The sequence below is a fragment of the Atractosteus spatula genome, chromosome 13 (assembly GCF_055471065.1).
Source record: "Atractosteus spatula isolate fAtrSpa1 chromosome 13, fAtrSpa1.hap1, whole genome shotgun sequence".
NCBI lineage: Eukaryota > Metazoa > Chordata > Actinopteri > Semionotiformes > Lepisosteidae > Atractosteus > Atractosteus spatula.
Genome location: NC_142718.1, coordinates 8,038,837 through 8,064,614, shown reverse-complemented (window position 1 = coordinate 8,064,614; position 25,778 = coordinate 8,038,837). Strand labels below are relative to the sequence as shown.

The window sequence follows — 25,778 nt, the reverse complement described above, 5'->3', positions numbered from 1 at the left end:
CTCTTCCAGCAGCAACCTTAGTTTTTCCCAGGAGGTCTCCCATCCAGGTACTGACCAGGCTCACACCTCCTGAGCTTCAGTGGGCTGCCAGTGGTGAGTTGCAGGGTGATATGGCTGCTGGCTGGGTCCTTGGGTCCAGGCCTTGGGTCCTTAATATTCATTCACTGTCGGTCTGCATTTGTGACGGTTGGCAGGTGAAAGCTCCATTCAGAGTTACCAAGGCTGCCCGTCCTGCACTGCTAGAGGATGTGTTTTCCTGTGAGACCAGGCAGGGCTGTGTGCCGTCAGGCAGCACACTGAGGATCCCACTGCGGTTCAGTCCTCAGACAGCGGGCAGCTCCAGTGTGGACTACTTCTACATCACCACTGCCGGCGACGTCAGCAAGGCCCTTCTGAAGGTGACTGGAAGCTGTAAAGGTAAAGAACAGCCCAAGGCCTGGGGTCCTCACCTTGAGTGCCTCCAATAGGATAGCTTGTCTTTTCTGTATAACTTTCTTTTGAAAACACTAGCTATTAAAACATCAACTTCTAGCTTTCTTGCTATTTTAAATGGAACTTTTGGGGGTTTGTTAAATCATCCGCTAATTTTTGCTCCCTAGGCTTGAAGAATACCCTTTATTTTTCCCTACTTACTGTATGACACCAAACCAAATTTGGAGACCAAACAGCTAAAAATGAGTCAAATTGCTTTATGCAGTATGCAATTATAATCTGTTATGTTACAATGACCTTGTTACTATGGATAAATCTGGTGTCAGTTCCCCATGTTGTAATTCTATTTTTAATATACAGCATTATGGATATGCAGTGTAGATTTTTAAATCTAGAAAAGGTAAAACACTTTCTAATAGTAGATAATCAGTTATACCTTCTCCTGAAGATGCCGCTGTCCTTTGTTTTGTCTTCCTCCAGGTCCTCTGGTGTCGTTAACGAATTCTGTGGTGAATTTTGGCTGTGTGGAGCTAGGGGGGTGTGCAGTCCGAACTCTGGAAATGACCAACACCTCAGATGTGCCCGCGCACTACCAGTTCTGCATCGACGGCAGCCACAGCGTCTTCGGCATCGACAGAGCCTGGGGCGTCCTCCCCGGAGAGAGCTCGCTCGCCCTCCACCTGCGATTCCAGCCCAGCCAGCCCATCGGCTATTACAGGAGGCTGGTCTGCCTCATCCACCACCAGGCAAGTCTGCACAGCCATGCACAGCGAGCTCTTCGGGATGTAAACCTTGAGCTGTGTCTTTGGACCTTTAACACTCGGCGATTGACAATGGGGAAATTTCTCCTAAAACCAGAAGAAAGGTTTGCAGTCAACCCATCTCCCTTGATTTGTTCTAATAGCGAATTGATCCATAGATATTGCGACAGTGCGTGGGTTACTGGGCTGCGCTGTTCGCTGGCGTTACGTCCGAAGGATATAGAGCGCTCCTTGTAGGTTATTGTGTTATCCAAGTTTAAGGGTGAGAGATAAGACTCTGTGAAAGATTTATCCTCTCTTCTGGAGAATAAGGGTGTGCCTGAGCTGAGCTCAGGACTCTTGGCGTGGTTCTGGGACGAGCAGCTGAGCAGACGTATGAGCATTTAATATAGTTCATGCTGAAATGAGAAGAAAGGAAATGCAATGTTTCAGCTGTGGAGCCTTCTTTGGGTGTGGAGAGACTCGGAGACCGCTTCAGAGAGCATGTCAGGGCTGTGATTCTCCAAGCCCAGAGTTTCTCATTCAACCTCTGATGGCCATGATCACACTGATCTCTCTGTCTCCATTCTCAAAGAAGGGTTTCTGAACTCCCATAGCAGAAAGACACCTGAAACCAAAATTATCCTGAGACTTGGCTCACACCTTCCCCGTTCTCTCAACGACAAACCCGTTTTCTTCTGATCCTCTCTATTCATTTGCAGGTTTTGACTTCACACCTCTCTTCACCTCTCTCGACTTCGCACCACCTGAGTGCCCACTCTGCCTCCCCCCTGCTCCCGCCTCCTCCACACCCCCAGCTTTTGTCCTCCTATGCTATATAATCTCCGCGGACTTCCCTGTCTTTCTCACACCCAAAGAAGGCTCGACAGCCGAAATTTTTTTCCTTTCTTCTCTTTTCAGCCTGGAATAAACCTTTATTTGTTCCTTTGCAGCCTACGCAAGCTGATGCAGTGATCTACTTTAATATAGTTCTCTCAATTAAGACCACAGGAGTTAGTACCGAGACATCTGGGGGAGAGAGACAGTTTTCTCGTCTCTGGGGCCCTCTGGTGGCGACTAGCAGACTCAGAAGGTGAAACTTTTCTCTGCCGTGTCACAACACAGCATGATGATTTTGATAAGATGACAAGCCTTGGAAAACCCTCTCATTCCCGAAACTAGCCATTTCATCAATATTGTTTCTTTTGTAAAATTCAAAATTCAGGCTCCTCTTTTGAATCTCAGCTGGTGCAAAATGGTTTGGGAGAGTCTGGTTGATTAGCTTTTTTATGGTATTCCCCAAAACTAAGTAGCACAACTGCTGTTAAAGTTGTCGGTATGTTTCCACAGTGTTGACAGACATTTTGACAGCTATTACAGCACATCAGGCACACTTAACATTGTTAAAAGATGGATTGCTTAGATATGATTTTCCCCTTGAAAATTGCAGAGCTATAATGTGGCAGCACATTTTACAGTAAATCATTAGGGATTACAGTCTTGTGTTGTGACAGGCCCCAACCTAATTAAGGCAGTTTAACAAGCCTAGACATATTAAAAATTCACAATGATCTTAAGACGTACAGTAAAGGAGTCTTTACTGTAGCAAGGTCTTCTCACACAAGTGTTCTACCCACATGTGAGAATGTGCAATTCCTACCTATTTGATCTGTAGTGTTCCTGTATACAAGTATAGAGGTCTAAGAGGCTTGATCAGGATCCTAGTGTCAGGTACCTTCATGACCCATTCTGGCAGATGTGTACATCCACTGTTTGGCAAAAATACCGCAGCAGTTATAGCACAAAGCTTTTGGTTTAATCAGATGCTATTGTGTTACATACATGGATCCTGTTGAAAGGAAATAGTGCACATTAATCTGTTTTGTGATATAGACAGTTGCTGTAAACACAGTACTATTCACTTACTTTTCTATTTTATTAATGCATCAATGCATTGAGAAAGTATCGGGGCAGTGTCTTTTACGTCTGTTTTTCTGTCAGACATTTTACATTTTTTTTTTTTCCACTTCTGTTTAATTTCTATAGCTTAAATTAACCAGTTTAACAAGACTGCAATATTTAATAGACAAAAATGTCAAAAAAAATGAATCATACTGTACATGTGATGCATATTTCTAAAGTCAAAACCTGAAAACAGAATTGCTCACGTGGATCATTTTGTTTCTCTTTATGCAGATGACATTCTGGTTTTTGTCTCTAACTCAGGAAGTTGAATTCCTGTTATAGGTTTGATAAATAAATGTGGCACTTTCTCGGGTTGTAAAATTAATTACGCTAAATCAGAAGCAGTGCTTCTGGGTAAGCGTGGAAATATTGATGATTCTCCATTAAGAGTAACAGATAAACTCTCTTATCTAGGGATACATATAGATATTTATTCTAGGTTACGTGATTTATTTAGCTTGAATTTGATCCCAGTATTTAGAGAGGCTCAGTTAGACGTGAAAAATGGCTTTTTATAGGGGCAGATAAATCTTATTTAAATTAATATACTTTCTATGCTTTTGTATATATTGCAAATGATCCCACTTTATTTATCAAATGATCAGAGATTTTGGCAATAATTTATCAGGTTTTATTTGCAAAAAAAGTGGCCAAGGGTTAAATTGTCTAGGGTTACTGCTGGATTATTCTAATGGTGGTTTGTCTCTACCTAATCTTACATTTTACAATGGGGCTTGTGAGTGTCATATAAGTTGGGGGTGGGTTTGAGCTGATACACATTCAGACTGGGTAAGTAATAATGCTTGGTTCACTGTGTCCTGCTCACACATGAGTGTTATATATGACCAGTGATGAAAAGAATATGACCAGCTTGATGAAATACTATTCCATTCTTCCTAGCACTCTTAAAATTGGGAACGATTTGCAGCATTTTCTGGGGAGAAAAGGCTATCCCTCATCTTTAACTCTCATTAATAATAACCAGGCTTTCTCTCCAGGAGTAGCCTTGCATATTTTTCAGATTTCTTTGGAGGAGGGAAAAATATGAATTTTGCAAGATTTGGAAACTTTTGTTTGACATTCTTCTCGTTAAATATTTCAATATTTTGAGTAATGTTGTGGTGGGGATTATATAGTAATTATTTCGTGTTAATGTTGTGTATATTCTGCTTGGAACTGGAGCTTCATACTGTATTATAAGCTAAAGTAGTCTGTGGTAGGGGAAAAAAGGGTTATATTGTTTTGTGTTTGTTTTGTTGTTGTGTTTATTGTTAAGGTTTTTTCTTCTCTTTTTGTCTTGTACATTGTGTTCTTTTAATTTTTTAGTTTTTGGTATTGTTTGTATAATTATTGTTATATATGTATTGTAAACAAAATTGAAAGCCATATGAGTGAAAGAAGGTAAATGTTACCAAAAACTGCAAAAGGTAAAACAAAAACATGTATGTTGACTCTCACCAATCCATAGCAGTTTGGTCAAATTGTTCGGACATCTCTCTGAAGTCCTTTGCAGTAAGGCCACTGTGCAAAATATGTTGTGGTTATAGACACTATGTAAGTGAATGGAATTGGAAGTCAACTCATTGCCATCAAAACTAATGGGAATAACACCCCACACTACATGTGATTAGGACCATACTCGAAACTAACAGGCCACTAACGCAGGCCTAACTGTTTTAATTAGGAAATGGGTAAACAACAGTACAGAAAGAGCTGAAATCCTGCTTTTCTTTGATTAAGACTCACACTAAAGATAAGTACCATTGGTGGACATACATCTAGTATTTCTTTTATAGGCCTTAGTTCTGTGATTCTAGGATTAGTTCTGTGGGCTGGTGTTACTGTAGTTTTGACAAACACGTGGGCAGACAGTACGCCCCACCAATGAATGCATAAATACTTTTATCGTTAAAAACAAGATGTTCTTCATGATGGTGTAATAACGTCTGATGGAATACAGGATCTAAAAGGAATGTAAAGGATTGATCATTATAATATGTGTTTCTTGTAGAATCCCATTTTCCTGGACCTCATAGGCACGTGTCACTCTGAGCAATGGAAGCCAGCAATACTTAATGCCAAACACCTACACCTGTACCACAAGAAACTAGAGAGGGGGCTGACCTGTTACCCACCTGACATGTTAAGTGCCATGTTGGCAGAGAACAGGCTACAGCTGGACCAGGATGGAGCCCTCCTGCTTCCAAACCAGGTACGGAGAGAACCTTGTATCAGACCTTAACCCTTCATACCAGATCTCTTTGCACCATCTTGCCACATAACAGCAAACGGTTGGAACAAACAAACAAACCTTAACAAACAGTCTTAAGCTACTTATAAAAGTTTACATATTCTTAAGTTGCTTTTTTCTTAAATTCCATTTTTTTCTTCCGACTCATAGTCTCTTATCATGCACAACAGAGCCACTGAGAACAATCAACTCTCTGTTGGTGAAATTCAACATGGTGTAAACTGTTCAAATTGTAAATGAAGACCTCAAGATCCATGTAAAGCCAAAAGTGATCGAATACAGAGCATCTCTGGTTGTAGCAGGTCCTGGGGCATATTGCTAAAGGATGACTGCTTTAGCACAAGCTGGAGAGTCACCAGCTTAGTAGTCAGTCTGCACTGCACTTTGCAGAGAAGACACCACCACCCCACTGGCTCCTTCAGTGCACTTGTCAGTCATTACAAGTGTCTGTGTTCCAGGAATCTGAAGAGGACCCACCTGCCACCCACAGTCCCCCCGTGTCGAGCTCGATGGCGGAATACTTCAAGGAGGACTCGGGTGCGACCAGCCGCCCTCACGTCACCATTGACCCACCGGAGCTCCTCTTCCACAGTGGCTCCCCTTCCCGCTCGGTCTCCTTGACAAACCACACCAAGGGAAGGCTGACTGTCGTTTGGACCAGTCCCGGGGGGAGTCCGTTCAGCGTGACCCCCGTGACCTGCGACCTCCGTCCCCTCAAAACCAACGCGTTCAGGATCACCTACACTCCTAGCCATGAAAACACCATCAACGGGGCTGAGCTGGAGTGTTTTGCTTTCTATAAGGTAGGACCGTGAAAGCTAAAGTGGTTTGATGAGAGAAACCACTTTAGACAGAATGCCTTCATGTTATGACCATAGTGTAGTGATAACAACCTTCCCGTTGTGAATATAAAGTCATGCTCTGCTTCTGTTAGCAACTTTCTGAATTTGGTGCAGTAAGAAAAATAACATGTAGAAACTAAGCGAATGTAAAATTTTCTTCATCCATTTCTTAAAGGTTCCCAGAGTCTGAGCCTCAACCATCTGGCTAGTAAGCCTGTTCCAGATGGCCACTACTCTTTGAGTAAAGAAGCATTTCCTATTCTCAGGCCAGAGTTAATTTCCCTTAGGTTTACAACTGTGACCCTGTGTTCTTTTTTCACTAGTGAGTGTGAAGCAGTCCCCTTGGTTGAACCCATCAGGATTTTGAATACTTGGATCAAATTTCTCTGAATCCCTTCTGTCAGCTTGAAGATATTTATCTCCCTCACCCTGTCCATATACGATAGTCCCCCAAGTTCCCATTGGATGCTCATTATACCTTTAAAGGTAGACAAAGAGGAGCAAAACAAGCAGTTTTATATGGAAGCAGAGCCGAGTAGGGCTGAGGGCTCAAGAGTTGTAACTTGTTTATTCGAATACTGCATGGGACAGTTCTATCATTCCCTTGAACAAGATACTTGTTCACTCAGATTGCTTCGATAAAATGCTCAGTTGTACCAATTCAAGTTGAGATTGCATTGGTTAAAAGAAGCAGCCAGAGAACTTCATAGTTATAAGTAAATGTTTCCTGTGCTTTCCAGGCCATGAAGGACAGCTGTTATGTGGAGGACAGCACCCTGTGCCCTCCCTGGTGTCTGACACTGAGAGTCAGTGGTCACTCCTTTCTGTCTGGCCATCAACACTTCATTCCCCGCTATGTGCTCCATCGCCCGCAAGTGGTGAGTCACTCCCAGGCAAGACGTTACCGAGATTCCGAGTCGACCTGTATCAAAATATTTTCCGAAAGCTCACTTTTTTTTTTCACAGGTCGCGTTTTTGTGTGACCACATCAGGTCGCAAACATCCAAACCTCTTTTGTTTTAATGGAAAAACAAAAACTGCTTTTGTTTACTGACTGGATACAAATTCTTCAATCACAAGATGTCTGTTTTTTTTTCTGAAATCTATACAGAATTGTTTTGGTCTGGAGAGGTTGGTTTGAGTGGGGAGCTGTGTCAGTATGTGAGCTATTAGTTGAGCCAATTGCACTTTGAAAAGCAAAAGGAAACAAAAAACAAAGTTTTTTGGCTGTGGGCAGAGAGATTTAAAATAAGATTCGTCTTTCATTGAGAGCTGGTTGGAGGATCTTGAATCCTTATTTAAGGATAATTGTGGCCTCTGATGTCTATCTAATAAGATAAGATAAGATTTTATTGTTGTCCCCTGAGGGAAATTTTTTTATGGACACACAACACTCCTGTACATTTAAATAGAATGCAAACAAAATTTTAAAAAAAGAAGAAAAGAAAAACATTGCACATTATTCTATTACAAAAAATAAGAAAAACATTGCACATCACTCTATTGCACATGTACAGTATAACACATAACAACATGTAACATTTATAACACAGCACAAAAACATATTGCACTCAAGTGGGTTGTAAGAGTCAAAATTGTGTTTTTCCTTGACCTTTGCGTTGACAGCTTTAATGGATAGCGGAACAAAATAAGTTTTGTATCTGTTTGACTTACATTTGGGAACCCTAAAACGTTTGCCAGAAGATCTTAGGATGATCTTAATGATCTTAGGATGGTGTCAAATGTTCAGTGAAAATGATCATTTTCACCCCTTTTGTATCCAGCATTCCCTTTCATAGTGAAAGTGTTAGCAAGTGAAATGCGCTCTCCCTGCAGTAAGTGGGGTAGAAATGGAACAAAATAATTGAACAGTCCATCTCAGGGCACACACGGACACAAACACAGACACAGGAGGACTCACTCACACCTCGCACTAGAGCCAATTTAATATGGCCTATTAATTATTTTATTTGATAAGGTCATTGAAGAGAGAAATATACCATTATACGTAAAAGACTGTTCCAGTCATGTCATGTTCCTGTCATGCCAACAGCTATGAACTGAATATTTAAAAGTAAAATCTTTGTCTGCTGCTTAAACTATATTTCTACTTTTTAGTACATCTTTAATAACGTAAATTACCCTAAAAGATGAGTGACGTGGACACTGGCACTGCATTCACAACCAATCAGCTATTGTGGAGCAGAGATCATAAGTAAAAATGATATTCTCGTGACTTAAATATACATCAAATACAAATGCTTGTGGGGTGGTTTCAAAGCTTTGACTCTGGCTTTGAAATTTCTGAGGTTATTGATTCCATGCGGATGTAATAAAAGACAGTAGTAAAAAAAGCTCCATCTTGACCTGTGAGTAACAACATGTTTTTCCCACTTTTTCAGGTGTTCCCAGCCCTGAACCAAGAGTCCTACAGATCCGTTCTGTTCCAGAATACTGGGGAGCTGCCCATCATTTTCAATCTGGACACAAAGGACTGTCCTGTGGTTACAGTGAAGCCCACCAGTGGTCTGGTCCAGCCAGGGGCTCACCAGATCTTCACTCTGAGAACAACTCCAACCATAGATAATGATCAGAAATTGCACCTGTCTCTACAGCTGAATGCCTCTCAGGAGCACACTGAGGTGAATAATTGAGGATCTTATTATCTAGCTTCAACAACATTTTTGGATAGCTGTGTTTCAGATTCCTACAACCCTTTAAAGAAGTCTTAGTTGCACATACACAGTGTTTCCAGTTGATTTTTACTGTTGATCTTGAGTGGGTTGTGTTGATTTTGTTGGCACCTTTTGAGGATTGTGAATGATTGAATCAAGATGGGACGATGAATCAAGACAAGACGTTCAGGACGAAATAGTCCTTTAAACCTTCTTTGGTCTGATTCCAGATCTGTAATGTCAATTTTGAAAGGTGAATAGTATTCTGAACAAATGTTTAGCAGTGCATTGTCAGTAAATGGTACAACATTTCAGGATTTTAGTCCCGTGGGTATAAAAGCCTCTCGTAACCCTTGGTTTACTATATTTAGCCTGGTGGGTTTTGGATGAAGCCATCACTTTCTACAGTGTTTTTGAGAGAGCTGTGAATTTCGGGTTTTTTTGTGTTTGTTTGCAGGAGATCACTATACTGAGTGTGGCCGAGAAGCCGAAGATGTCCCTGGAGGGAGATGGGACTCTCTTCTTTAAGCCCACAGCAGTGGGCTTCTCCTCCGAGCGCTCTTACATCATTAAGAACGTCAGCCGAGTGCCTTTGTGTTTCAAATGGAAGATCTGGAGCCCAGACTGCTGCGTGCTGTCAGTTTCACCACAGGAGGGCATCATTCAGCCCAATGAGTCCCTGGTACATGTCTAGAATCCAGATTTCCTCCACACAGCTTCATTAAGCTTCACAAAAGATCAAACCACTACACCTGTAGTATGAAAAATCATGCCATTTTAAAAGTGTGCCCCAATAAATAATATAACTGATAACACGTTAAGTGTATCATATTTGCCGGAGCAGTGGCACTGTGGCTAAGGATCTGCGCCTGTGGCTGGAAGGTTGCTGGTTCAAATCCTGCGGCCAGCAGAGGAATCCTACTCCGTTGGGCTCCTGAGCTCTTCCTTTACAAGCTGATGTGCAAGATGATGTAATGAATTTAGAGAAATATAAAGTTTAAGGAAACATCCATGATGTACTATATTCGGTACTAAGAAATATTAATTTTTCAGTGCATTTTTCAGACAATATATAAAACATCAGCTCTTATAGTTAAGCCTGGGTCCAATACCAAATTAAAATGTGTAGTTTTATGGATTGAAGACTTGCTGCTTTGGAATTAGATAATAAACTGATTTGGATTTGGATTGTTATTGAAAAAAACTAAGGGCTGAAGTTTAGCTGATAGTAAAATACTTTAACCAGTTGTCCTTTTATAATTTTTTTGTACTTTCTAGTATGATTTTCAAAACTGAGTTATATTTTGCTACATTTTTACTTTTACACTTGGATGCTTAATTGTATTCCGTTTTATTGAAATCTATTTCCTTAGAATCTACAATTACTATAATAACAAGTTCAAATTAATACAGTGTTGCTGGACCTTTTGCATTTATCACTTATGTAATTATAAAAACCATCACGTTCTTCACACCCATCACTGGCCCAATATTATTACTATTATAAACAAAACTATTTTCCGTGTTTCGATCTGAGTTTGCCTCTTAGTGTTTAGTCACTGATCTGGAATTGGTGACAATGAAGCACAGAGCACTTCATTCAGAAATTCTCAGTTTTAGTTTTTTACGTACTGTATATATATAAAAAAAAACTTGTGCCATATGCAATTCCCACATGAGTAGTTATAGAGCATGACCACAGATTTCTAGGGAATATAGTCCAAATATGAATCTCCATCTTGTCTGGAGTCACAGCCCTTTCATAATATAAACCATTATGGAACTTATGCATTCACTTATTGTTTATTTTTCTCCATATGTATTGTACTGTATCCACTAGGCACAGACCTGGTCTTTTTCACCACTGGAGGAGACACAGTACACTATGAAGCCCAGCCTGACATTTTGGCCTCTTCAGGAACAGAACAGTGCTTTCTCCATCAAAAAGACACGTCTTTCCTTGAGAGTCATAGGGGTGGCCTCACAAGGATCCATTGAGGTGAATACTCATCTACTTCCCAATTTTGGGAAAGCAAATCAACAGAAGATCATTGTTTTTTATACAACATTTATCATCTTTATTGCAAGGTGTTTGCTGATAGTTGTTTAGGTTAGTAACAGAAGACAATTAGCTTGTTGTGTGATTTGGAAGGCAATTGGGTACATCAGAGCTAATTTACAATTGTTACTACCAAGTGATGTACACCCAACCCAATTTTCTAGGTTTTCATCTGTTGCAATTACGTTTTGGAAAGTTGGAACATCTGTTTTTCACTTGGAGGTTGTGTGTTACAATGTGTAGATAAAGGTAAAATAAATTCTGATTTAATGTGTTTTGATTTCAAGCAGTTAGGTCCCAAAATGTGTTAGCTAGAAAGGGTGTGTTGACGTTCCATAGGCACTATATATACTAAAAATGTATTTCATTCTTTAAAGTGAAGAAGCAAAGCATAATAACATTATGGCCAGTGCTATGTTAATATAATTAGCATTATTTTCTCTTTTTTTACTGGCTGTTAAAATCATTGAGTCTGTCAGCCTTATGTTTGATATTTGCTGTCAATGGGTTTTGTACCATACTCTCGTAATATGCCTTAGTTTATTGTGTGTGTGAAAACCATTCAAATAAGAATATATTCCTTCGATATATAAATGATTAGTTCTGTCACAAATACTGCCCTGCATCCTTTTTTGAATTTTTACTTTATCAAATGCTTTACTGATGAGAGAGTTAGACAGAGACGAAAGTTTAAAACTAGAGCAAACATTTGGAATTATGTAAGAATTAACCACATATGCTAGACAAATATCCCCCTCCTCTTGAAGTTCTTGAAGGTGTTTAACGGTACATACCTACTTGGAGACAGATGGGAACAACAGAAATAGAAAATACAAAAATAATTTTTGTGAGCGTGATTTGGAAAGGTCACTGATAAGAGGAGGCCATTCGGTTCATCGATGTAATGAAGTTCTTTTTATCTCTAGTTTCACAACCAGTACAGGTTGTACTAGATACAACCTTACCCCAATCCTATTGAAAATGTCACATGGGAAAGGGAGAATTTAGTGTAACCAGCGAACTCTAACCTGCATGTCTTTGACATGTAACAGGAAGCCCACATGTCTAGCAGAAAAAAAAACCAGAAACACAGGGAGAATAGTGTCAACAGTTTTGAGAAGAATTGGTTTAGAATAAATGTTGCATTATTGTATGATCTGTACCACGATGATTAGCCTGTTATCATGATTTGGTATTGTGCTCTCTTGAATTTTCATTCAGTGTCTTCAAATGTCAGTTTAATCTCCGCGTGGGAAGTGAGACCGTTTGTAGACTGTGATTGTCTTGGTCTTGCAGGCAGAGCATGCTGTCCTGGACCAAGGGACAGTGCTGGTTGGCGGCTGTCAGACATGTGACCTGGTGCTGCTGAACAATGGGTCCTGCACCCTCAGCTTCTCCCTGACTGTCGGTCAAGACATCTCTGGACACTGCAGCCCTGAAGAAACGCAGAATGACCCCGCTGGTAGAGCCTTCTCAGAGCTTTCTAACTCAAACAACTTTTTCCCTTTCTTTGGGTTTCTAAAACATAAATTTCATAGGTCTTCTCTATGCCATTGGCCTCAAAGGTAACAAGCTTTTAACGTTTCCTTTGAATTCATTTTTTGTCCTGTATTGGAAAAATGGCCACAGCATCTTTTTGTAATATCGTTACAGCCATGAAACACGCCACAGTAAAACTGCCTTTTCTCCTGTTTTCTCCATGGATTTTAGCCCTCGAGCTGGAGTACTACAGTGGAACAATCCCTGCAAGATCAAAGATAGTTGTCAAGGCAACAATCAAACCCGCCAGGAGAGTTCACTATCGCTGGTCCATCGCCTATCAGATTCTCACCTCAAGAGGTATGGAGGAGAGCTGCTTCTTACAAATCTAAAGACAGGTCTGCTGTGTGTTTCAGTGAATCAGTTATCTTTCTTACAAATGCTTTATATGACTGTAATATTGTGATACAGAATGCACTGTTTTTCCACTAAAAAAGACTTAGAGCCAGACCCTTAAATGCCAAATTAAGGTGACTTAGTTTGTTTAAGATGATCTGAGTTATCTGATCACAGAGTTTGTCCTTATGAAAGCTTTAGTCCTGAAACATTACCAACTGTTTAATAAAATGTATCTTGGGGTACGGACTGTGCATCCAGCCAATTCTGCTTTTTAAAACAAGATCTAGACATGTGATGAAAGCTGAGCTCATCATTGGTTTTTGCCCTTTCTTTTGTGTTCTTTCAAGAGCAGGACAAGATTTTAGATTTTGAGAGGCTTACATTTTACGGCATGTTCAGTACAGTATATGCACTTACTACACAAGGGGAACTTTATATGATTTTGAGTCCAGTATTGAAAACATTTCCATGCAGCAATCTCTTCTTTTCAAGAAGCACAGAGCACAAAATGCGAATGTTTAGTGCTTTGCGAAAATATTCACCCTCTACCGATGTCACATTTTAATGAGTTAGATATTTTTTTTTCAAATTTGTATATTTAATGATCAAACTGAACACTGTTACTGTATATATGAAGAGGCTGACTGGGAGCAAAACCTGCAAAGAGGATGTAGTGATGTTTACTTACATAAATATTCAGCCCCCAAAGTTAGTATTTGATAGAATCTCCTTTTCCGGTAATTATTGCTGTCAGTATTTTAAGTGTAATTTCTGCCCATGTACAGTCTTCAGGTTCATTGACAATAGTTGATGGATGCCGATCATCAAGGCTCGCTCAACAGGTTTCACTGGATTCAAGTGTTGACTTTAATCGGGCCACTCAGGGACATCCACACTCATCTCGCCAGACTTGTGACTTGACTTGTGTGTGCCATTGTTTCTGTACCTTAAGTTATTGTTCTGCTAAAATGTGAATTTGTGAGCCAGTTTTAGATTTTGGGGGTGACTCAAAGTCTTTCCTGTACTTTATCATGGTCATTTTACCAATTAATAGAATTAATATATTCTCTATCACTTCATTTCACCAATAATATCCTATGTCCACACCATAATTAAGTGAAATATATTATGAATTGGACACACATGTTTGTGTACCTGTGTAAATATATACTACTTTCTGCAGAAAAGAAAATATACAGGAATAAAAATTAGGCAGGTTTCAACATGAGCCAGGTAGTTCAGTTTCTTCTGCTTGTGAGCTCTCGTCCAGTTGCTTTCGCAATGCTTGACTTTAACTGAAAACCATAGACTGTAAGATCACTTTTCAAGTGAGCCTTATTTTGCTTATCTGCTTACTCACTAACATCACACCTGCCAAAATAAACCTTTGGAGAGAAACTGATCTCTGACTTGAATTACTATTATTTACTGAAATAGATTTTCAACTAGACTATGTTTGAAAGCTCCCTGAATCTTTTAGTCTTTTCGGTTTTGTCATTCAAGTTAGATTGTATTAGGCTGGAAGGCTGCCAGTGAGATTTGAAGTCTATGTTACGCATTATCTCGTAACTATAAACAGTAGTGGTAAACTTCCACAAATATTGTATGTTTTCAAGCCCTGTTCTTCACTGGGTAGGTCAAAGCAGCTTTTGAACTGAAGGTTACAATTTGTACGTTAAGGTTTGATTTTGGATTGCCTTACTCTAGAGAAAATTTTCCAGTTGCTGTTTTTACGGCTGCTTTTTGGCTCTGGTCGTACAGTGTTCTTGGTCTTCCCACTGGAACTAGTATCCCGTGGGCATGGAGGCACAGTGGTTGGCATTGGCGCCTTGCAGTACTGAGGCTCTGGGGTCAGTTCCTGGGGTGCTGTCTGCATGGAATTTGCATGTTCTGTCCCGTGCTTGCATAGGTATCCCCTGGGATGCTCCGCTTTCCTCCCCAAAGTCCACAAACATACTAGAAGGTTAATTGTCTTCTGTAGAACTGGCCCTGGTGTGAGTGCATGCGTGTCTGTGTGTGCCCTGTGATGGCCTGGGCTCCTGTCCAGTGTATAACCTACCTTGCGTGGCTTGCTTGCAGCTCCCCCGTGATGGGGTTAGAAAATGGATAATTAATAATTATAATAATTGCTTACACTTATACAGCGCTTTTCTGGACACTCCACTCAAAGCTCTTTACAGGTAATGGGGACTCCCCTCCACCACCACCAATGTGCAGCCCCCACCTGGATGATGCGACGGCAGTCATAGTGCGCCAGAACGCTCACCACACACCAGCTCTCAGTGGGGAGGAGAACAGAGTAATGAAGCCAATTCATAGATGGGGATTATAAAGTGGCCATGACTGGTAAAGGCCAGGGGAGAATTTGGCTAGGACGACAGGGTTACACCCCTACTCTTTTCGAGAAACGCCATGGGATTTTTAATGACCACAGAGAGTCAGGACCTCGGCTTTACTATTTTACAGTATAGTGTCCCCATCACTATACTGGGGCATTAGGACCCACACAGACCGCAGGGTGAGCAGCCCCCTGCTGGCCCCACTAACACCTCTTCCAGCAGCAACCTTAGTGAATTTCAGTGGGCTGCCAGTTGTGAGTTGCAGGGTGATATGGCTGCTGGATGGGTGTAGTATTATATTGTTGAATTTAAATTAAGTGGGTGGCATGATCTGACCGTGGTGCTGTGTTTTCTGGTCCAGGACAGGTGATGGGGGAAGCCCAGACCCTGTGCCAGGTGTGTGCAGAAGGGGTGTACCCCACGCTCTCTGTGTGCGATGCCCGCAGCACAGGTAGCATGGAGGGCATCAGCAAGCTGCAGCTCTGCAACCTCTTTTCCCTGGACACCCTGAACTCCTACCTGCAGCGGGACCCGACACCCTCAGAGCTCATCTACAGGGTGCCCACTCGACACAGGTGCTGCAATAAGTGTGCTTATTCTGCGAACACCTCAAGACCTGTCTGCCACATTACAGCTGACCTGCCCCAATGTAATTTCACTGTCTGCAGGAGACAGGTTCAAATGCATTTGCCAACCCCTTTTTAGATAGGCTCAGGTCTGTATGTGTTGTACTGTAAAACCTTGGTATTTGTGAGGGTTAGGTACCTTGGCATTTCCATGAATGGGGAATTGGCAAGACTTAAGACCTTATGGTGAAGTTCTGCCACTTGTCACACAAGCACATCTGTAGTAATATTTTGTTACAGCTGTTAGCTACAGTATACCACAGATACTATTGGTATTTATTGATGAGAATTTTAATGAAACTGATTAATGGGCATAACCCATGATGCACGTCTTCATGAACATGTTAAGTCTTTGTTAACCAAGCTATGCCTTGACTAGGGTCAGGTGAAGTAAACATGTGAGATGAAAATGCTGCGTAAGTCGGTTCTTGCATTTATGACTCTATGACTGGGCAGTCCATATATAGGAAAATTTGACCCATGAATGCGGAAAAAAAAAGGGGTTTCTAAACATTTTGCGCGAATAGGCCGAATCACAAATATAGAATTTTGCGGATGTCAAGGCTGTCCTGCTTTTGTGTAACACCAGCTTGTATATGCTTTCATCCAAGTGATTCTTGCCAATTACACCTCTGCCAAAACACTGACGCAGTCAAATCCACCTTTTTGGGAGACTCGTCTTTTGTGAGATACTCTGAACGCGAGAATTTTGAAATTTTGCAGAGACTGGCGTTAACTCTGGCTCTGATTCTCCATGCAGAATACGTCTGCTCTGCAGAGTGTCTTCACATAGAAATCTGCCAGGTCCGCAGCTTATTTGAGACAAAGACTCATGAGGTGCTCATTTACACGAGGGACATCGCGAAAATCTAGCTCTGTGAATCCAATGTTTTTTTCTGTGAGTTTTGAAGAAAAGTGTGGTCTTCTCTCCGCATTTAAGACTGATTTTAATTCAGGCGTCTCTCACGCTGGAATTAAATAGGAGTTCAGATGCTCTTGAGCTTCGTCTGCACACGGTGCGAATGTTTGCTCGGAGTCCCGTGAAGTGCTGATCTCTGTTTTGCCTGCAGTGTGCGCCGGTGCCCCTCAGTTTTCACCCCCGTTTTCCTGGACTTCAACTTCAGCGCCGCCCCGCTTGGCTCAGAACCCTCCACTGTTCTGATGATGCTCGAGAACAAGGGGCCCATTCCTGTGGAGTGGTGGGTCGACGAAACTGTTACTTGTATTTAAAATTCAAATGGGTAGCTACGTCAGCATGCGTAGGCTGCAAAGGAACAAGTAATAGGTTTATTCCATGCTGAAAAAAAGAAGAAAGAAAACACAACGTTTTGGCCGTGGAGCCTTCTGAAGAAGAAGAAGAACACACCTGAAGAAGGCTCCACGGCCGAAACGTTGTGTTCTCTTTCTTCTTTTTTTCAGCATGGAATAAACCTATTACTTGTTCCTTTAAAATTCAAAGGCCACCTTGCATTTTAGTACATCAGAGCGTGATCACTCAAATTAGGGAGAAAACATGCTTGCTCCCAGAATGGTTAGTTTAAACAGCCATTTACTAGAATTCCATCACCAGTTGCTCCAGAATTACTTATTATCGCGGTCACCCGTGCTTTATGTAGAATTGACACCATTGTGTTTTTTTTTTATTATTCTGCTGGCGGGAACAGCAATGTACAAGAAAAAGGACTTTCTGGAGTGGGATTCTGTAAAAAATCCAAGAAAAACAGTACCCAATTTATTCATGGTTACCCAAAGTACAGTGTTTAGTTGCCTCTATTTAAGGTTATAATGAACCCAGCGGAAATGGCAGCATTTATGATCTGTTGGTCAGGTCCTTCCTGTTTCCAGCTGACCAGCAGATTGAACTGGAGTACTGGGCTGAGAGTGGGGAGTTCGACCCCACAGAGTTACACGAGATGAGGGTTCAGGACAACAAGCTCTTCGGTGTTTCCCCCCGTTCTGGCAAGCTCCTTCCTGGGCAGCAGAGAGCAATAGAGCTCTCTTACAGGTAATACAGCCTCTGCTTACCCAAATACATTACAGTACCTATTTTTCACCATCATAGCTTGTTTGAGCCCTTAATTTTGTTTTGACGTTTGGTATTGTAATTTTGACATTTTTTGTCACAGTATTGACAAGGGGAATTAATTGCCTATTATGAGTCACACTCTAATTCCTCTTTCTTTCTTGGTGTTTGCTTAATTTACCTTTGAGATGCACAATATATTACTTTCCCAATTTAACAAGAGCTGTCCTGAAAATGTTTGTTCAGCACCAATTAAACTTGTATTAAGGGTAAACTAATCTCAGTCTTTAGGATCTTTAAGATTTGGAAAAAACAAATATATACTGGGTAATCATGTCTCATTTATACATTAATATATATATATGCGTCAGCATACATAGGCTGCAAAGGAACATGTAAAGGTTTATTCCATGCTGAAAAGACGAGAAAAGAAGCACAACGTTTGAGCTGTGGAGCCTTCTTCGGGTGTGTCACTCCACAGCCAAAAAGTTGTGTTTCGTTTCTTCTCTTTTCAACATGGAATAAACCTTTTAGTGTTCATTTATACTTTATCTCAGAAAATATGGTTCCTCAGTGCCCTCCAGTCTCGTGTGTTACAAGAATCATTCATTGATGAAACAGGAACGGAAAACACTGGATAGCAGAATGAGATATGGATTGGATAATGTATATGCTGTAAATGAATCTAAAAATGATATCCTGTAATTGCTAAAGCATTATGCAGAGCAAAGTCATATTTGTCATAATCAAATTCCAGAAAACACGAATATAAAATGCAGCAAAAACAAACCGACTACAACATTCTGTTCTTTGGAAGTGCAGTGGAAACCTCCAGAGCTATATACAGGTAGGGGCCTCCAAACTCTTCCTGCTTCTTCGAGGTCTGGAAGCAGGTAATGTGTGGAAAAATATTTTTAAACTGCGTGCATCATCGTAGGAAGTTCTCTGAAGACTATCGGCGACCCCAGGAGTGCGAGGAAGACTAAAGAAGAATTCACAAAAAGCTGAATCTACTACTTCCTTTCCACTGTAGTGTTGAGGCTGTTGAGAGCTGTGGTTTGAGAGGTAACTGTAAATCCATTAGCAACAGCTAAAGATCACTGGCATCTGCAGGATACAGTGCTGAAAGCTGTCCTGCATGAAAGTGGCATTCGTGCTGGGTTGCAATGGAAAAAGCCCTTTCAAGGGTGAATCACAAAAAGAGGCGATTCGAATCTGCAGACTATATTTCAATGAAAATTGAATGTTTTTTCAATAAGTGATATGTTTTGTATAAAAGAGGTGAAGCCTCACGGGGAGAAACCACTTCCACCCACTGTGAAATATTGTGTGTGTCTGTTATGTTTTGAGGTGGTTTGACATCTCAAGGTCCTGGAAGCCTTGTTAAAATAGGAAGAAACCAACAGGTCCAAGAATCCAGAACATTTTGGTCACACCAAAATGGTTTTCTCTGCCAAAAAGCTCAAACCTGACTGAAAACGAATTGAACGATTATCATTTCAACACAAGGTGTTCAACTGCATACAAAATAAATTATCTGGACTGGCCATCTTAATCCTGCAGATTACAGTTTGAAGAACCATTAGCAAATCCGAACAATGATTAAAAATCCCATAATTTGTAATATCTTCTCAGATATTCTAGAACCCCATAGCACACTGCAGGAAATGTCTAGTCAGTGGAATCCCTGCCAGAGGAGGATTAACGCATTTCTGACCATGGGGGTGTGAATACACTGTATGTGGCCTTGTTGGCTTTCTGAACTTTAGTAATGGTAAATAGTTTACATCTTCCAGACAGTTCAGGGAAGCAATACAAAATGCAAACAAAATGCCAGGCTGTATAATGTAATTAAGCGCTTAGAATTAAAATCAAGCAATGTCATGTTAAAAATTGTGGCGTGCTCAATTTTGGCTTTATTTTAAATGCTGTGGCCTAAATTTTAACTGCAGCTAAAAAGTTACATAAAAGAAAAGATATAAGTTCTGGGAGGAGCAACCAAAGGCGGTCTGAAACTACGAGAAATCCAAACTGGCGGGCTTTTTGTAGAAAAGACTAAAAGGGGACCTGATACAAGTATTAAAGATTCTCAAAAGAATTGACCAGCTCAACCCAGAGGAATTCTTCAAATTGAACAGTAAAACACAAACCAGAGGACACAAGTGAAAACCACATGGAAGTTAGCATTTAAAAGTGAGACTAGGTGGAACTTCATTACCCAAAGGGCAATGGAAGGATGGACTAATAATTTGGTAGTGTTCAATAAATAATTGGATGAGATCCTTGGCTTGATTTGCCCTTACTACCGGAAGGGGCTAAACAGCCTCCTCTCATATGTACATTTTCTCATGTCCTTAAAATATAACTTTGCTCTGTGCAGCGAAAATAAGATTACAATAAAACATCTTCAGAATTGAACCGAGAAATATTATTCAATCCATAAATCTCTCTGGTATTTAGTGGTTTTTGTTCCTGTTTTATCCATGAATAAATCTGGAAGGCACCCTATGTTTTCAGAGTGGAGATGTAATCAAAAATAAGAAAAATCCCATTTTTCTAAAAAGGACAAGCATTGAATATCTGTGTTTTGACCAGGGTTGCTCTGTTATTTTAATTGCTGCCCGTCGGTCATGTAACTTTCCTGTTTAGTTCTAATCCTAAAATGGGCACTTGGGTCAAGAGTTCAAAATAAAAAGTACCCACGATGCGTAACGGATTATTTCACTCCTCGTGTTGTTGATATGGTGACGTCTCCTTCTAGGCATGACTTTGCTGGCACGGATCGCCTCCCCGTCCTGCTGAAGCTGTCTCATGGGCGTGAGATCCTGGTGAGACAGAGCTGAGGAGACGTCAGGCACAGCTGGGTGATTCCTGACTTCCCAGGCCTTGCTCTCAAAACCCCGTACAGTGGAGAAGCATTGCTGTAGAGAATCTGATTCAGTCTTTTTCGTGGACTGTCAGTCTGTGATTTTTGGTAACGTTACAAAATCACACACATTTTGTAAGAGTTCCATCTTACATTCCTAAAGTGGATTAATAGCGTGCTCATAGAATAGTGGTATTTTAAACTTGCCTGCTTCTAGATAGCAGATGCTAAGAGCAACATTATAGTGTAACTTGAATTTGTATGTTGCTCATGCACAGAAACAACTATACTGTTCATGTGTGACCTGTGGTCACCCAGTTGTTAACGAAAGCTCACAAGTGGGTCAGGTAACTGAGGGCAGCAGGTCATTCCTCACACCTTTCTGGGGTATGGAGCTCAGGCAAGAGCTTCCACCTTGTCTTAGTCAGCCATCCTGTTACAATATTAACAGCATTTATATAATAGTCTCTGTCAAGTTTGCAGAACTAAGACTCAGCTGATCAACCATTCTCACGAATGGGCGCCCTCTTGTGTCTTTAAAAAGGAAGCGCTATAAACTGTACCTGTACTGTACACTTCTTTTTTTTTTTTCCTCTCTTTCCAGTTGAACTTCATTGGAGTCACAGTGAAGAAGGACAGGCCCTACATACACTTCATGTCCACCAAACACACCTTTGCCCCCGTGGCCATCGGTAGCTTCGGTCCTCCCAGACAAGTGAGTACCCACCCCACTGACACGCCAGGCCAGATGCACAGTCAGTGGGAAGAAGTAGAAGATGCAGGAGCTAAGCCTGCAGGACACCCACCATGAAACATTGCATCTCAAAATCCAGTATTAGATTATAGATTCTATCATTATTAGATATTAGACTTGATTCAATATTAGATTATATTCACTTGTTTAGTATATGTGTGTACAGTATGCACCCATTCCATTCTCAATCCATAACGCTCCCATCAGGATGATGGTATAGGGTACCAAATTCAAATAAAAACATTTATAAGAAGTCCTATGTCCTCTCTGCAATAACACTGCTCAATGAATGTATAGAAATGTAGTCCTGTTGCCACCTATTTATTTATCCCTTTATTTATGTTTTACATCATGTGATTTTATGTGACTTTTTGCGTGTGTGTTTGTGTACTCTTCTGGGAGAAGTCAAAGACAAGTTTCCACGGTAACAGGCAAAAAACTATCTATCTATATGAACATTCATGTGAAGGCGGTTGATTTTTTTTTATTTCGATTATCACAGCCTCCCAACAAAAGCTGTTCTGAAAAAGAACGACTCTTTTCACTATAATGACTTCTTTGTTGCACTCACTCCCGATACCCCAGTGCTGTATAGCAGAACAGTGGAAATACAGCACCTAAACACCTGCTGCTGTAAAACAAAACTAACTAGCTAGCTAACTGTGTAAAACAAACATGATAGCCTCCCGACAAGGTATTTATGTTTTCCCTTTTACATTAAGAAGTGACTGATGATGCTTGGTATCTGACAGAACATATAATCGTTAGATATCAAGTAGAGTGCACGTTTCATTCCTAATCTTGTTCATTTAATGTCATCCAGGTTTCCACAAACTATCAGATTACAATAAAGTACAACATTAATTTAACACTCCTCCAACTGGTATGCAGTTTAGGGCAGCCTATTTCTTAATAGACAATGTTCACTAGACACCACAGACTTTGCCAGGCCTATGTGTTGGATCCATTCACGGATATGAACTGAATGAACACTGGTGTTTTTGGTAGGTCTATGAGCTGTACAATGGAGGCTCAGTGCCTCTATGCTACCACATTGACCTGGAGCCTCTGGATGACTTAAAGGAGGAAAATTTTGGACATCCCATTTTTCAATGTCTCAATCCCAGAGGAGAGGTGCAGCCTGGGAGGACAGCTTTTGTGGAGTGGATCTTCTCTCCCCTAGAAGCCAAAACCTATACTGTAAGCATGAGTGTTATTATTGATGGTGTTAGAATTTCATTGCCTTGTTAATAATGATCTAGTACTTTATTATACAGTGACTCAATGTAAATGAGTTACAAACAACAGTCCATCTAGTCTGTTTGGTAGTTCACAGCTAATTGATTGAAGGATCTCATCCGCTGTTTCTTGTAGGAGCCCAGGGTTTCGGCTTCAACACTATGGCTGGGTAGCTTGTTCCCTTTGTGTCAAGATGTGCCTCCTGTTCAGAGTTTTAACTACACTTCCACATAGTTACCACCTGTATCCAAAGTTTGTCTTTCACAGTCTGTCCTTAAGATGTCGACTGCATTTATTTCAGACTGTAAATGCCTTTAAGAATTTTAAGTAATTGTAACACGTAGTCTTCTCTGCTCAAGATGAAAAAGGTTCATTTTTCCAAGATGTTTATTTAGATGTAATCCATCTTTTCTGTACAACATAGATAGTCTTTTTAGTGAACAAGTTGCAATTTGCAGTTGCTTTCTTTTGTATGGTCCAGGTACTGTAGGAGTGATTCACACACTTTACAGAAATGCAGATGGTTAATGTTAAATAAGATGTATATGATATGATTACAGAAAGAAAAGAGAACATTTTCTTAATTCCACATCAGTAAATCTCAGAAAATCTACCCACTGGTAACATGAAGTCATGGCTGAACCATGATTATAGTACATTAATAAAAAGTTTTAAATGTTCGCATGAAGCAGAGATGCCACCGATCTTAGAATCTTAGTAAACGTTAAATGCCTTGAAAACCCATGAGGCAGACCCAGAAATGTCATCTTTATTCCCCCAAGTGTCTGTTTTCCACTTATTCAATTAAATCGTGTCTTTCAACTTGCATTTTTATTTTGGTTTTCCATTCTTAGTGTTTTGAACATCATCATCAACTAGCTTTTTGCCATCCACTGAATTTCTGTGCTGTAAATTATACCTCATTTACAAGAACTACTATTTCCTCTTCTGCCCATATATGCTGTTTTGAGAACAGCTGAACTGACATCATGATCAAATCAGAAACATAGATTATGTTAGGACTAGGTTTTGACAACCTCATTTGCTCATGTACTTCAATGGGATTGTTTTATTAGTTAAACCTGAACATTATAGGAAACCATTCTGTACCAATACCGATATTTTCCCCTTCTCTTCCTTCAAAGCACAGCTGTTGAAAGGTACAGTCCCAGTTAGAACACCATCAGACACCTACAGTACATTATTTTCTTCTAAATTCCCTCTATTCATTGTAGGTTTCATTTCACACCTCTCTTCACCTATCCTGACTCCACAGTACCTGATTGGCCACTCTGTCTGTCCCCTGCTCCCGCCTCTCACTCCTCCTCTCTCCCAGCTCTTGTTCTCTAGCTACATTATCTTTGCTTACTGCCATGTCTTTCTCACACCTGAAGAAGGCTCCACGGCTGAAACGTTGTGTTTTCTTTCTTTTGTTTTCAGCATGGAATAAACCTATGACTTGTTCCTTTACAGTACATTATGTCTGTCTTTGATTCACTCTAGCATAAACTGTGCCATGTCATCCTCACTGGGTGTGTTTGTTGATGCTGTATCCTGTGGTCACAGGTGGACATTCCCATACACATTCTAGAGGGGGACTCTGCTCTTGTATCATTTAATGGAGCAGGGTATGATGGGAGGGCTCTGGGAGAAGCAGCCCCTCTCAGAGTTGACAGTGTCCCATTTTCTGTGCCTAGTACGCAGAAAGTACCCTTACCAGGACAGGTGAGTCCTATCACATGTGGCAGGGCTGATGTACAAGTCAAATTAAAGTTAATTAGCTCTATATAACTTTCATTTTGTTTGTCTGAAATTCTAAAGTCTTTTAGTTGTTTGGCTTTATCTCCTTAACATTTGTACTCAGCATTGCTATTAAAAATGTTGTTCAGCAATAAACATCATTACAAGATGTTAACTTGTAGTTCTCTCTTTAGAGGGAGAAATCACAATTAACAAACCATCTGTTCAATTCCTTTGTTGTGCATTTTAAACTACCAACAATTTTCTATGCCAGGGATTTAATGTATAATGTTTTACATTTATTTAAATCTTTAAAATTACTGACGTTCAAGAAAATAATATACTGCCATTATTTGTTATTTGTACTTTGCTTTTCGTGGTTCAGAATCACACTTGATACCTGTCCACAGCAGACTTAAGATTCCACAAAGTTTAAGACAATCAGATTCATTAAACTGAACCTGAAAAATGAAGTGTCAGTCCCAAAATGTAGAAGGACTGTATTCTTGAAAGCTTCTACTTCCTAAGAAAACATTCTTAGTACCATTCTTCAGTACAGTTCTTCGGAGTTTTCTTTTGATCTGGAGAAATGGCTTCTTACAAAATGTTCACTCTTTGAGCAGTAAGAAATCCCTTGGTATTGCTCTCTTCCACATGCCCTTCAGCTGGTGTTCCTGTCAGAAGAGAGCATATCCTTTGGCGACATCCCAGTCTGCTCCACGAGGACCCACATGGTCTTCCTCTACAACACTTCAACGACAGACAGAGTTTTCTACTCGTGGCACAACACCTCCCAGCATGCTAGCCAGGTCCGTGCCCTACTCATCTTCATCAGGTCACAGGATTGCTCTAATGGCTGTTCTCCAACAAAAGATATTTACCCTTTTTAAAAATCTGGCAGTTCTATACGTATAGTCTGTGAGTTCTCAGGTGTTATTTTTGCCTAATGGTTAATTAAGCTATCCACACAACTTAGCACAGCGCCAGCAAGCACTGATAGAAACAGTACCATCTTAAACGTGCATTCTGTAGATCTCCTTTTTTATTCAGCGATGACTGCAGGAAACACAGCCACTTGTGTTATCTTCCATTTCTCTGGCTTTTGAGGTCTCAGTCGATGTAAACTTAATAATGCAACCTGTCATGTTTTTATATTGCTTTCTCATTTCTGTTTCCATAAATGGTCCGTACCGGCTACAATACAAATTTACAACAAGCAGTTCAGGCCGGTTATTATCCAGAGTGGCTAAACAACGAGAGCAGAGCTTAGGAGCCACAGGTGACACCAGCAGGCCACTTTCTGAATGGATTCAAAATCATTCAGAGAGCTTTGTAGGTTGGGAAGTCCC

General features: G+C 40.6%; 1 protein-coding gene across 1 annotated transcript in view; it reads left to right on the top strand.

The window, feature by feature from the left end:
- cfap65 (cilia and flagella associated protein 65) overlaps positions 1-25,778 on the top strand; it is a 47,650-nt gene that overhangs the window by 11,062 nt on the left and 10,810 nt on the right. Inside the window, exons 7-24 of the mRNA XM_088930989.1 lie at positions 195-417; positions 913-1,178; positions 5,149-5,349; positions 5,847-6,191; positions 6,971-7,108; positions 8,633-8,872; positions 9,363-9,587; positions 10,746-10,904; positions 12,261-12,426; positions 12,675-12,803; positions 15,543-15,756; positions 16,878-17,006; positions 17,636-17,812; positions 20,592-20,658; positions 21,301-21,411; positions 22,459-22,650; positions 24,256-24,414; positions 25,095-25,238. Of these exons, the coding sequence (XP_088787115.1) occupies positions 195-417; positions 913-1,178; positions 5,149-5,349; positions 5,847-6,191; positions 6,971-7,108; positions 8,633-8,872; positions 9,363-9,587; positions 10,746-10,904; positions 12,261-12,426; positions 12,675-12,803; positions 15,543-15,756; positions 16,878-17,006; positions 17,636-17,812; positions 20,592-20,658; positions 21,301-21,411; positions 22,459-22,650; positions 24,256-24,414; positions 25,095-25,238 (3,285 nt within the window). The remainder of the gene's footprint in view (positions 1-194; positions 418-912; positions 1,179-5,148; positions 5,350-5,846; positions 6,192-6,970; positions 7,109-8,632; positions 8,873-9,362; positions 9,588-10,745; positions 10,905-12,260; positions 12,427-12,674; positions 12,804-15,542; positions 15,757-16,877; positions 17,007-17,635; positions 17,813-20,591; positions 20,659-21,300; positions 21,412-22,458; positions 22,651-24,255; positions 24,415-25,094; positions 25,239-25,778) is intronic.